This window comes from Chamaea fasciata, unplaced genomic scaffold (genome assembly GCF_029207755.1).
Source record: "Chamaea fasciata isolate MVZ Bird 193981 ecotype frontalis unplaced genomic scaffold, bChaFas1.0.hap1 SCAF_6, whole genome shotgun sequence".
NCBI lineage: Eukaryota > Metazoa > Chordata > Aves > Passeriformes > Sylviidae > Chamaea > Chamaea fasciata.
In genome coordinates this window covers 53,527,803-53,540,664 of record NW_027094091.1, presented here as the reverse complement: position 1 = coordinate 53,540,664, position 12,862 = coordinate 53,527,803, and the positions used below count along the sequence as shown (strand labels likewise).

At 49.9% G+C, this 12,862-nt stretch overlaps 1 protein-coding gene and 1 long non-coding RNA gene across 3 annotated transcripts in view; one reads left to right on the top strand and one right to left on the bottom strand.

The window, feature by feature from the left end:
* Positions 1-12,862, bottom strand: part of IGFBP7 (insulin like growth factor binding protein 7) — a 15,894-nt gene extending 3,032 nt beyond the window's left edge. For both annotated transcript variants that reach the window (XM_066186404.1, XM_066186403.1), the window contains exons 1-2: positions 12,350-12,862; positions 384-493 (exon numbers count right to left, since the gene is read on the bottom strand). In XM_066186404.1, coding sequence (XP_066042501.1) covers positions 384-493; positions 12,350-12,830 — 591 coding nt within the window. In that variant the 5' untranslated portion in view covers positions 12,831-12,862. The remainder of the gene's footprint in view (positions 1-383; positions 494-12,349) is intronic.
* LOC136291383 (uncharacterized) lies at positions 6,619-9,547 on the top strand. The gene is made up of 2 exons (XR_010721507.1): positions 6,619-6,733; positions 7,188-9,547. It is a non-coding gene; the product is annotated as an uncharacterized lncRNA (long non-coding RNA).

Genomic DNA, 12,862 nt, shown 5'->3' with positions numbered 1-12,862 from the left:
TGGCTACTGGAGCTAAATGACTGCCCCATGTGGTTCCTGTTCCTGACGTGGGCGATGTCTAGCCACCTCAGAGTCACTGCTGCCAGCAGGGTGGAAGGTGAAGGCAGGTCAAGGGACATTCCCTACATGCTCAAAATACCAGGCACTACCAAGAGAAACATGAGTCCTGTCTTGGCTCGGGATCAACAACAGTTTATTTTCTAAATAATGTCTAAAAATTAAGCAAAACCAGATGTTTGGGGGTGGACAGAACTGCTGAGATGAGAGAACTCATCGAAGAGGTGTGTTTCTACAGAGGGATCTGCTATGGCCTTTGTGCTTACAAGGCACTTTGAGCCACCTCAGGTTTTCTGTGCTGTAAGAGCTCTTAGCAGGGCCCTTACCTTATTCCAGATGAGGACAGGGGTTGGGATGCCAATGACTTCACAGCTCAGGTAGATTTGTGCTCCTGTCACATTCCAGATGTCCTTAGGAGGAGTCACAATGGAGGGTCCTGCAAAAAGGGTGAAAAGCTTTTAAGTCTCAGGCAACTAAGCCTGCCCCCATGCTAAGCCTTTTAAGTGGTAGCCAGTCATGGTTTTGAGGATGAGGTGAAGGCGATCCCTGCTAGGAGCAAAGTTCACTGGACTGATCCTGCATCACAGCACTTCTCTCTCCAAAGTGACACACACCCAGCCTTGAGCTATCCAGACCAACAGGTGCTTGCGCCAGATGAAAACTCAAGTGTTGAGCAGTTCAGGTGATGAGTCCTCCTCCTCGTGAGGTTGAGGTTAGAAGTAAAATACAGTTTGTATTCTGTTATCTCAGAGGCTTAGCAGAACTGTTCCAACTGCTGGCTCTGCCTTCCATGCAGTCACCAAGTCAGCTGGCATGGAGGAAAGGACCCCCAGGAGACAGGGTGCATCCTACTCACTCTATCATGCCATGAAGAGGTTGCCCAACTTGTCAGCATCGTTTCTCCCAGCATGATTTCAATCCCATGGCTGTGGGCCAGCAGAATTCAATGTTATGCTGTTTCTGCTTTACCTGTGTGCAATGCTCAGCCAAAGAAGGCTGGCTGGGTGGTGGCAGAGCTCTCCATGGGCGAGATCTGGGAAGGGAGTAGGTGAATGCAGAGCTCCGTTTTTCTCCAGGGAGCTCCAATTCCTGGTTAAATAGGGCGTGGCTTCTAAAGCAGATCAGAGCAGGCTTGTTTTGCAGATCTGGCTGGAGATGTTTATCCCTCAGGCTGGGAAATGCTGGAGACATAACCCCTATCCCAGGAAGGGAAGAAAGGCCTTTTCTGTTCAATCCCTCTAGTGAGGCTGTTTTGTAAAACACAGCTATTAATTCCCCACAGTAGGAAGTGCAGACCAAAGGAGCACAGAGTGTTTATTTCCAGTTATTGATAGCTTTAAGGGCTCCACAAACAGCTTTCCCCCTTCTGTTCTGAAGATGCAGGCAGTAACAGGAAACTAAAGCTCCCATTACACTCCATCAGGAGAAGGCATTTCCTACTCAGACAGATACTCCAGAGCCAGCCTGACAGAAGCTCCTGGTATACTGGCTCACAGACCACACACAGCTCATTCCCAGCCCCATAAAAGAGGGGCAGAAATGGGGCCTGATGCTTCTTATGGGTCCTGAATATGCACTGATTTCAGCCCTGCATTCTACCCTGCAGCCCTGTTGCAGACAGTGGGGTGCAGGTTTCAAGTGCATCCCACTGCACCATCTTCCAGCAGAAAGCTGGTGTCTTCTTCCTCCTCATGATCTGGGGGCAGATCCACACTGGTATCACCAGCCAAAGGGTATCAGCCATGCTTCTGTTTTAGTCCAAGAGATGCTGAGGTGGTTCCCTGCTCCTGCGCAGCTGGTGCAAACCCAGAGAAGTGTTTGCTCTTCTCTTTCGAGACTTCTCTTTCCAGGAATGACTGTACACAGCCTCCTGGTGGGAAGCTGCTAAGAGACCAGGGGTGGCTGCACTCAACATTCTCTGTTACAGAACTATCCCAGTTCTTATTTTTAACAGGAGGCAGCTGTGGAGAAGCAGAAAAGTTTTATGTGTAGCCCTGGGTGATGGTTGAAACCACACCTAATTGTCAGCATGGACTGGTTTCCTGGCAGACACCACATCCCAGGTGCTCCTCATCTGCACAGAGATGAGTCTCTCAGCTGAGAAGAGGATTTAAGCAGCATTTCAACACCCTGCTGAAAGTTTTTCCCCTGAGTACCCCAGAGTGGCCAGCCCAGGGCATTGCCATCTCCAGGATGGGGCCACCTCAGGTCATGCACTCTGCTCCCCTTACCCAGTGCAGCATTTCCTGCACAGCCCAGCTGTTCTTTTTCTGTTGTCCCTTAAACAATAGGGATAATAAGGTGCTTGGAAGCTCTGATGGGACATAATGTCCCCAGGCGGCTGGGCTGGACCCATGCTCAGTGTGGGACCTCCAGCTGATATGCACCCAGCAAAGCCTACTGTTGCTGCCCTTACTCTGTTGTACAGCCCTCCACATGCAAATTGGCTTTCCTAAAGCAGAGCCTGGGACTTGTCCCCAGCTGACAGGGCTATTATATCTGCCCCTGTATGACACCATCCTGTCACTGGGGTTCTTCCATGAGGCAGGAAAAACACAAGTGTCCCCCAATGATCATCATCTCTCACCAGAGAAGATGAGAAATCCTGACTCTTACATTAAAAGCCAGGTGGATATTCAGGCATTGTTATCCTCATCCAGGATCTGGCTCAATTCTGCCCTGGTTGGGAACTGGCAGCATTCAGCACACCACTAAATCCACTGCCTGAGGTGTTTCAGTCTTGGTTACTGCCGAGTTTCCCCCTGTGCCAAGAGTTCAGACGCCCACTTGCCCAGAGGTGTTTATTCACCCTGCCACCATGAACAGGTCACGCCATGATTTTTCAGCAGCAGCCTCTGACAGGGGAAAAGAGACAAGGAATTTCTACCCACCTCCTGGGTGAGGAGAAATTGTTTATCTTCTTGGACAGGGGAATTGCCTGCATAGCTTCGCAGCAATGCCCTGTCTGGCTTGGCACAGCAGTCACAGCACAGTGAGAGCTTGGCTGTTACAAGCTAGTCCTGAGCTCGGGATGTACATCCTGATCCAACCAGGCAGAACATGACGTTCTACATTTGGCTGCAAAATGAGCTGGAAGCATCCACAGGCCTCTGCCTGTATCTGACACAGCTCTGAGGCCAGGAGGGAATACACAGCCTGAGAGATGCAGCAAGTGTCATGGGAAAAGTCACTGTGCTCTCTCTGGGCATTTGACTTAAATCCATACAGCCAAAACTCTAGAGCTGGGCTTCTTCCGCCACTAAAAATAAATGAGAAAGGCCAAGAAGTCATCAGATTTGAAGTCAAATCGTCAAATGACAACCAGCCACAGCAGTGACTAAACTCTCACCACCAGAGTGAGCTGACACCCAGGTGCATGGCAGTCACTCTGCTTACTGCCTGTGCTGGTCCCACTCATGCTCCCTCCCACAGTCCCCCAAAGTGGACAGAGATGGACAGATGATACGGCAACTTGACACAACAGGAGAGGCGGGGGATGGCGGAGCCTTGCATGCACTTCAGAAGATGTGAGGACATTCCCTCCTCCAAATGCCCCTCTTGCTTCAGGAGTTCTTGTGAAGGGAGCAGAGTTGGGACTGGAAACAATCCCACCTTGTACAGAGCAGATGTCTTGATTCTTAGCAGCACCACCATCATCTTACAGCCAGCACCTTAGAGGCCTTGCTGCTCTACTGGCAGCACTGCCCACAGGGGGATGGTTTCTCCCTCAGCTTCCTTCAGGCTGAAGACCTGAGGGCTGCACCTGCCCATAAAAATGGTCACCACCATCAAGGTGGCTGAGTGGTCCCCGCTGTCCTGCCAGGGACACTGTGGATGGACAGATGCTCCCTGACTGCACAAGAGCTCCTTGACCAAGATGACAGCCCAGGCTGTTGATGGATATCAGCTGCTCTCCACAGGCACTTCAAGCATTTCCTCCGTGCTCTGCCCATTGTTTGTAAAACAAACAGCTCTCCCTGGCCCAGGAAGGCGCTTTTTACAGAGCCCCAGAGCTCATTCACCCTGGGACGGAGCCTGAAAACACTTTTTCTGCAGCTTGCAGGGAACTGACAGCCTGTGTTATGTCAAAAATAGCAGCTGGAAAGGAGTTCCCATTGTTTTATGTTGTTGCTTTTCTGCCACAGCAATGTGCACAGCAGAACCCCTGACGTCCTCGATGAGGATATTATTTTGCATCTGTTCCTGACACCCCTCCTAAACCGGGAACTCCTTCTCCTGGCAGAGACCTGGCATGTCCCAGCCCACCCACTTGTCCCTCACTGATACCTGGATGCTCACTCACAACTGAGGGTTAGCAGGTCCTCACCAATCTCCCTTTGGTGTTCACACACAGAATCAAATAAAAATCACACGGCAAGCAAAGCAGTAACCTTTTTGCTAAAATCAAGGGGCATCAAGGTATGTGACTTAAGGCAAAAATCAGCTCGACATTAAGAACTGTTGGCTATGTCCTGGTGCTTGGGAGTGTGTGGAAGCCCAGACCATGAACACACGAAGCCATGTACCACATGCTGAAGCTCAGGTGGGTGCCAGCTTGGCTCCCAGCCACCCCTCCTGCACACTGCACTGCCCTGCCACAGCCCCAGGCTGCACACAGGCTGGGAACACTCCCCAAGAGGACAAACTCAAGCAAAAGATGAACATTGTTCACTCTCACAAGGTATTGCAAGTCTGAAAATAAACCCTCTCCAGTCTCCTAAGTTGCTGGTAAAGTACTTTCCCTTCAAAATTACTTTATATGGAAAAAGGCAAACCTTCCATAAGCAACATCCAGTCATTTTAGCTGGCGTGGCCTCAGCTTCTCCCTCCCAGGTCAATGCCCTGAGAGAGGCGGCAGCAGATGGGAAATGCAAGCAGCTCCTGGCCTTCCCCACTCCCAAAGCTGCCTGCTGCTTTCTGGCATATTTACAAGCCTCCTCTGTTACCTTCTTCTGAAGGCATTTCTTGTCCTCCTGTAATATGCCGTTGAAGAGACTAAGGAGTTACAGAAGGAAGGGAGTGCTGGATGCTGTGTCTGTCTGGACGCTCCCCCTCAGACTTCAGCAGGCCCTGAAAAGGCTGCAAACACGAACACAGCTTTGCCCCAAGCCCAGAAGACTGGAGACTGAGTCAGCGTGAGGAAGGGCCCTGGGCCACCATCATTCTGCCATGGAGCAACTCCTGCTTTCCACACCACTGGGGTCAGCATGGTGCACACCACTGCCACTGGAAATCCCAGCCCTGCTGTTTGACCATGGTTTGGGAACGCTGCCTTCAGAGACCTTCAGGACCTTCATATCATGGAATCATAGAATGGTGTGGGTTGAAAGGGACCTTAAAGAACATCTACTTCCATGAGCTAAAGCCTGGAAAGAATGTGAAAAGCTTACAGTGGGAGACAGAAAAAAAAGCATGGCAGCATTTATGCATGGAAAAGCAAGCAGGGCTTTCAAAAATCTGACCTGATTAGACTTGTTACGCAGTAATCTCCTATTTAGTTCTAACCTCAGTCAACCTCAGCCCAACAAAGGATTAAACACTTTTTTTTTAAACACAGCATGCCTTTCCAGCAACAGAAAAAACAAACATAGGGTGGAATTTGCTGATCAGTAATCATTCCTTCCTAGTGAATTTGGGTATGCTGTGACGGTTGAGAATGAATACACAGGTGAAATACAGGATCCTCCTGAGCCGTGAAGGTTTTGCATAGTCCCTGACATACTGTTGCTCTCTAGGACTCTGACAAGTAATATATTAAACAGCTTCCATAGCAGCTTTTAGCACAGTAACCATAAAAACTCAAGCTCCAATGAACCAAAACCTTTTCAAATAGTGGAATGCCTTTTAAGGAGGAATTTATGGCCTGTGCTACAACAGTGGAAGTCCCCAAAGTTACACATGAATTTTAAATCACCAGTATTTTTGAACGTTGAGAGCAATGAACAGCAGTGTTCAGGAGTCAGCCATGAAACATAACAGAGTCCAGGAAGGCTGGATGTGTTTTTAAAAAGGAATTGTTAAATATTCAAAAGCAGACTGTCCCCAAGTGTAGAAAGACCAGGGGAAAAGACCAGCCTCATTAAAAAGAGAACTTAGGCTGGAATTTAGGGAAAAAAAGGAGAATCTATCATCTCTGGAAGAAGGGTCAAGTAACGTGGGATGACTCTAAGGATGCTGTGAGGTCATGTAGGGAGAAAATTAGAAGGGCCAAAGCCCAATTAGAATTTGATTTGGCTGCTACAGTTAAAGACAAAAAAGTTTCCATAAATACATTGGCAGCAAAAGGAGGGTCAAGGAGTGTCTCCATCATTGGTTAAAAGCAGAGGGTAGTGCAGTGACAGGAGATGAGAAAAGGCCAGAGGCACTTAATGCCTTCTTTGTCTTAAATGTCAGGGCCAGTTGTCCTCAGGATACCCATCTCCCAGAGGTGGAAGTTGATGATGGGGACATAAGTGAAACTCCATAATCCATGAGGAAATGCTTAGTTGTAGTAGGGAATACAGGTGACCTCAACCCTGACGAGTCACAGCTATTTCCAATAAAGGTAAGTGTGATAAAAGGGAGTGGGTTTGCTGGTGAGGGGGAATCATGAAGGTGGAGGAACCTTAAGGAAGAGGAAACAAAAGGATCATGAAGAAGAAGAAGGATTCTGGGGAAAGAGAATCACTGCTGTGAGGTCAGTCTGGGTGTACAGTTAGAGTCTGGTGTTGGAACCTGCAGTCATATCTAGCTGGGTAAAAGCCTGTGTTCAGAGTCTGCAAACTAATACATGCAGACACAGTTTAGCAGGAAATAACCAGTAGTCAGAGGTTGCAAGGGAAACCTATAGTAGGAGCTTGCTGCAGCTAGAGTCAGTGAACAATTGGAGCTGGGATGGCTGAGCTGTAAAGAGGAATAAACCAGGACCCTTTTTATGCTCTGATACACAAGAGGGTTGTGTGTCTTGGCTCATTTCTACCCTCTAACAAGAGGGCTGCTGCAACAATTAGTGACCTGCTGTACCAATTAGACACTCACAAGTCTGTGGGCCCTGACGGGATCCACCCCAGAGTGCTCAGCCATGGACTCTCAGGATGCAGCACAAAAATGCTGGAAAGATCCACCTACAAAAGCAATGCTTTCCTTTACAGTGGAAGACAGCAGGTAGCAGGCCACAGCTGCAAGACTCTCACTTCCACCTGATGAAGAGAATCAAGGAGCTTGGTTTATTTTCAACTACAGATGGCTTAGCAAAACCACTCATGAAATGCATCTATTTGATTCTAAGTCCCTTAAAATCCAGAAAAGGGAAGAATGGGAGGAAAAAAACTAAAGTAATCTGAGCCTCTTATTAGCAAACCTAGAACATTTCTTCCAAAATGTGCCTGGTTGGGAACTATATTTTGTGGTGTCTAGAGATGGGAACCTTTTTACTTAAGGCAGCTGTATAAGGAGAAGATGAGCTAATCTCAGTGATAACAGTAGTCTGCCATTTCCCACAAGTTTTTTTTTTTCCCAAATTCCTGTTTTTGTTCTACTCTGGTAGTGGATTAAAAAAATAAAACAAACCACCCTCAAAAGTAAGACATTTCTGGCAAAGCCTCAACAGCTGAATTTGGATGGAATGAGCCAACAGATGTGATTCATGTTTCTTGTTTTGAAGTTGACCTGTGGGAACCTGGCAATTCATTTCCAGCACAGATTAACCTTTATGGAACAGTGAAGCACCAGCAAAGCAAAACCACTGATGGAGTAAATTGGCAGGAATTTGGGGGGGGGCGATATATTTGCCCCTGGGGCTGCCAGTCTCCACAAGAGCCTGGCAGTCACAATCCTACATCCATCAGCTTGTTTTATAAACCCTATGGACAGCCAAGAAACCTCAGAGCCACCTTCTTCTGAGCCCCAGAGCTGGTGTGTGGCACCTTAGCAAAAAAAAACCCCTGCCATAAGGGATGCTGTCTGGGCTTCTAGGAAGCCAAAATGATACCTCTCTGAGGGGACAGCACAGCTTCAGTGACTGGGATCCCCTTGCTGATGAGATTTAGACTAGTTTAATGCTGGTTACAGTCAGTTGTAAAACAATCTCTCCCAGTTCTGCTGTTCATCTATAGCCTGTGGGAGGGATCCTGTAAGCCCTCATCATCATAAGGTAAAGCCCTGAATCTTCCCAGTGCTGGGAAAATACTTTCATGGAGCCACAGATTTTTAAACCCCATTCAGATGAACAGAAATAAAGCAGACTGCTTGGCAAGCCAGCAAATTTACCCTTCACACAGAGAGGCCCTGAGTTTCTACCCCCGGGAGGTCTTTGTAGGTAGGTACAAAGCAGCACCAGTTCCCCTGAGAGTGAAACACTGTCCTCTGAAGTCTGCTGAGAGCTGCTTTGTGGTACACTGCATTTGAGCAAGAACAAGAGTTTGGCTTCCAACAAGACAGAAGGGAGCATAACAAAGAGAAAGCCTTGACTGACAACAGGAAAACAACCTGGAGACCCCAACCCTGTTGGAACAAGCATTAGGAACTTCAAACCATATAATGAGGCAACTTTGGCAGTATTTCCAGCAGTTACAACACGTCTCTCATAGCAGGTATTTGCTGGTAGCTAATGATAAGAAAGACTCGGGTATTTGTCCCTTCCTGCATTGGTTAGGCAACAAGTTGGTGCCTGGTATTTTTCAGCTCAGAGATCATCATCAGGAATCCTGATAGCTTTTTTTTTAATGGAAGTTGGTGCTTTGAGGTTGTTTTTCTGCCTGGCTTGAGCTGAGCCATGCAACCCTAATTCTTTATGCCAGCTGGCTTTGCATGGCAGTGGGTACCACAGTCCTCCTGCCCCAGGTCCTAGCTGGCTGCAAACAGCCTCAGTGTGTGCCCTGCAAATTGAATTTCAGCCTACATTCCTGAAGCCACCAACTCCTCAAGAGGCACTTCTGAACATCTGTGCACAGCTGCGTGACAGCAGTGACAGAGCGCAGCTCCCCAGCTGTCAGTGCAGCCTCCCCTCCTGCAAAGGGGGCCGCCAGAGGAGGCACCCCAGACTGCCTGTACCTGCCCCATCAGCAGGATTCTGCTTTGTGTCTGGACCTGCCCTGCCTGCAACACCCGGCAGCAGACCTGAGCTGAAGTTTCATAGGCAGAGAGCAAACAGACAATCCATTTAAAGGCAGTGTTGGAAAGCAGATGGAAAACTTCACAGCATCCGCCTCCTGCATCCTCAGCACTGCCATTAGCTACAAAGAGGCTGCTGGGACACACAGATAGAGATGGGATGGGGGTAGTGCTGCTCTGTCAGGGAGTAGGGCAAACCCAGAGCCAGCTCTGAATGCAAGTGTGAGGACAAAGCAGGAGCCAAGCCAGCAGGGTGCACCATGGCATCACTGCCTTCTCCCCCAGAGCAAAAAGAGAGAGCTTTTTCTGCTGGCTCCAAGCAGCACCAAGAGCAGCCAGGCAAATTCAAGGACTTGGCAGTCATGGAGGATGCCTTTTCCCAGACATCCCCAACAGTCTTGCCCACATAAAACCCACTCCAGAAAGGACCAGCTGGATCCTTCCATCTGCCAAGTGCAGGTAGAGCAAGGGTTCTTTCCATCCTTTCAAACTCTTCTCAACTGTGTCCTCCTTTACCCTCCATCAGAAGTTTTGGCTGCTACAGAAATACATTTTTCTGCATGGCTTCATGATTTTTCTGCAAAACACAGACATCACACCTGAGAGGTCTGGGAAACAACCAAGGACAAGGTCAAGGTGAATTCTGCAGGGCTGAGAACGTGCTCCTTCCTTTTGCTATTTAATACCAAAGAATGATCCAACAGGATGTACAAATCAAGTCTTCCCTCTCCAGCTCCACTTGAAAAAAAAAAAAACTTTAAAAATCCCAAGAGCAATCACAGTTAGGACCTTCTGCTGGAAGCATGTGTTTCTGGATCTCTTCTAAGATACTATTTTGAAAGGCTGCTCTCTCTTGGACTGAAAGGATGTGCGAGGGCATGCAGACACCTCAAAGGCCATCTACCACAAGCAGGAAGCCCAAGTGCCCTGTCACCCAAGGACTTCTTTCAGTGCAAAAACTGACACAAAAATGACTGATCCTGCCTGTTTGTGGTCTCCCTGTGCTGGACCCCACCCTAGATAGTGCCTTAAGGAGATTGCATATGTTTGTGGTGCGAAATGGCAAAAACCAGAACTTCTACTATTTGACTACCAGAGCATTTAGGTCCTTCTAGAAATGTAGAAAAGTGCCGTCTCCTATCTGGAAAGATACTGGAAAAGGCTCTATTCTGTCAGGCTGATGGGATGCATGTTCTCTCCTGTCAGTGTTTCAAAATCCATGTGAAGATTACAACTCCCCACGCTTCCCACCCAATGCTCCTAAGTGCCTGGAGGCCCTGAGGGATGCAGATATACTTCCAGACGTCTAGCGTGGCTGTGGGATGAGTCCCTGCATCTGCTGCAAGCTACAGAGCAGTACATATCACCAGAAGGCCCATGGCACAATTCACATTCACCATGGTTCATGCAGCTGAGGGAAATCTCTCAAGGGTCAGTTGTGACACCACTGCTGAGCAGCCCATGTCCATCCTGCTCCTTTCCCTGAGATGCTGAGTCAGAGCTCTCCCAGCAGCAGGAGCCAAAAGAAGAACGAGTTCCGTAAATGACAGAGGACAGAACATTTTGCCAGATGCTCTGCACCACATGCTCCAGTGAAATTCTTAAACAGGTAACAGTCTGCAGAGGTGTCTTGCTACAGATCTGCACACCTGAAGAGACCTTCTCCAAGGAAGGGATGCAGTTTGTGCACAGAATGGCTGTCCCACTCTGAGACCCTTCTTCAGCAAAGCCGCTGCTGTGAGGATCAGAGGACAGAAAAGGTCAGTGGCCTTCCACATCCCCTGCCAGTGGCTCATGTTTACATTGACCTCATCAAACTCTGTCTCCATAGTCCGGATCAAAGCCCCACCAGGTCAAATCAGCATCCGGTCTGGGACAGACACCACAAAGTGCAGCCAAGGGTCGGGACAGTATTGATACTTACAAGTATCAGTACCTATTTTGCAATGAATTCCCCTATTACTTTGGGCAAGACAAGTGAGAACACAGCCTTCTGTGTCCTTCAAGTACGCACCTGAAGTATGACATCTTTCAAACCCATCTGCTCCCTTGTCTGGGCTGGCAGAGCCAAGAAGCAGCATGCATTTTAGGACTCCTGAGGCCACTGGGCAGGAAAGGCTCCTCCCAAATACTAGACAGAAGCACGGACTGAGGCAATTCTGATCTCTTTCCACATTACCCTGAAGGCTGAAATTCCTTCTCTCCAAGAGTTAATACTGTACCACACTGTTTCTGGCTAATATGTAAGCCTAATGTTTTGGACAAGGTTTGTGAAAAGCCACACAGGGCATTTAACGGGCAACATCAAAGTGCATAACCGGGTTCTCACCCAGTCTTCCATGCCTGCCTTGGGAGTTTCAGAAACTTTTTTTTTGCAAACATACTTGGCCTCAGTTATGAGAAGCAAAGAGAAGGAGGAGGTGGAGGTTGTGACCTGCACATACTGTGTTTATGAGAACACTCCTCCACCAGAACAGCACTGGCGCTGCAATCTTGTCCTTGAGATGTTTGGTATATGGTTTGCATGCTATGTCTTACCCCTCCCTCCCACCCAGCAAAAACCACTCTTAGAGGCCAGCATTTCTAGTAGAGGCTCTGCAGCAGAACAATTTCTTCCTTGAGCACTATCCCTAAGAAAAAGCTTGGGATGAATCAAGCTCCTGGTCGAAAATGCTGCAAGTGCAAACCGCTATGTGCAGCTCACAGGAAAGTCACTGATTGTTTTCATTTTGAACCAAAGCAACCCAGTGAATGTTGGCTCTGAATTTCTGTAGCTTTCACATCCATTTAATCATTTCCTTTCCTCTCTGCTTGCAACCATCCTGGGCAGAACACTCCCTTGGATAGCTCACAACTTTTGTTCCATCTCACAGCAGCCCCATTTGCAAGCTTCGGGCAAAGTATGGAAAGTGAGGGCGTGTAGTTCCAGCACCGCTGGAAGCCAACAATGAGTGCCCAAGTTCCTCTGCATTTCTGGGGCTGGTCCGAAGTGTTACTCCAAATTCAGGCGGTGCCATCCGACTGGGACTCTCCAGTCCATTTAAGGTGGGTCTGAAATCACGTCCATTTTACAAAGAAGCACCCCGATGGGATAAAACGTCAGGAGGAGCACTCGGAGGCGCGGCGTTTCCCCCGCGAAGCCGGGCAGCAGAGCGAACGTCCCCCGTCCCGCACCCCGCCCGCCCCGCTCCCTGCCCCGCACCTTGCTCGCAGGCTCCCTTGCTGCGCTGGCTGATGGCGGGCTCGCCGCGGCTCTGTGCGCGCAGGCTGGCGGCGCGGAGCTGGCAGCCGCTGCCGTAGGTGAGCCCGTCGCTGCCGCACACCGGGTAGCGGCTCTTGCAGAGGCACACGCCGGGCGGGCCGGCGGCGGCGGGAACCGGGCCGCCCTTCGCCTTGCGGCGCTGGCGGCTCTTCACGCACTCGAGGCCGGGGGCGCAGCGTCCCCCCGCAGCTCCGCCGCCGCCGCACGCCTCGCCCTCGCCGCGCCCGCACTGCCAGCAGCAGCCGCAGGCGTCCCGCACCCGGCCCAGCGGGCAGCCCCGCGCCGGCAGCGCCGGGCACCGCGCCGGATCGCAGGGCCCGCAGCCCCCCGCCGCCGCCACCGCCGCCGTGCCCGGGGCGGGCGTCGCCAGCGCCGCCAGCAGCAGCGGCAGGAGCAGCAGCGGCATCGCGGAGGGCGGCATGGCGGCACGGCGCCGCCCGCCCGCGGCAGCCG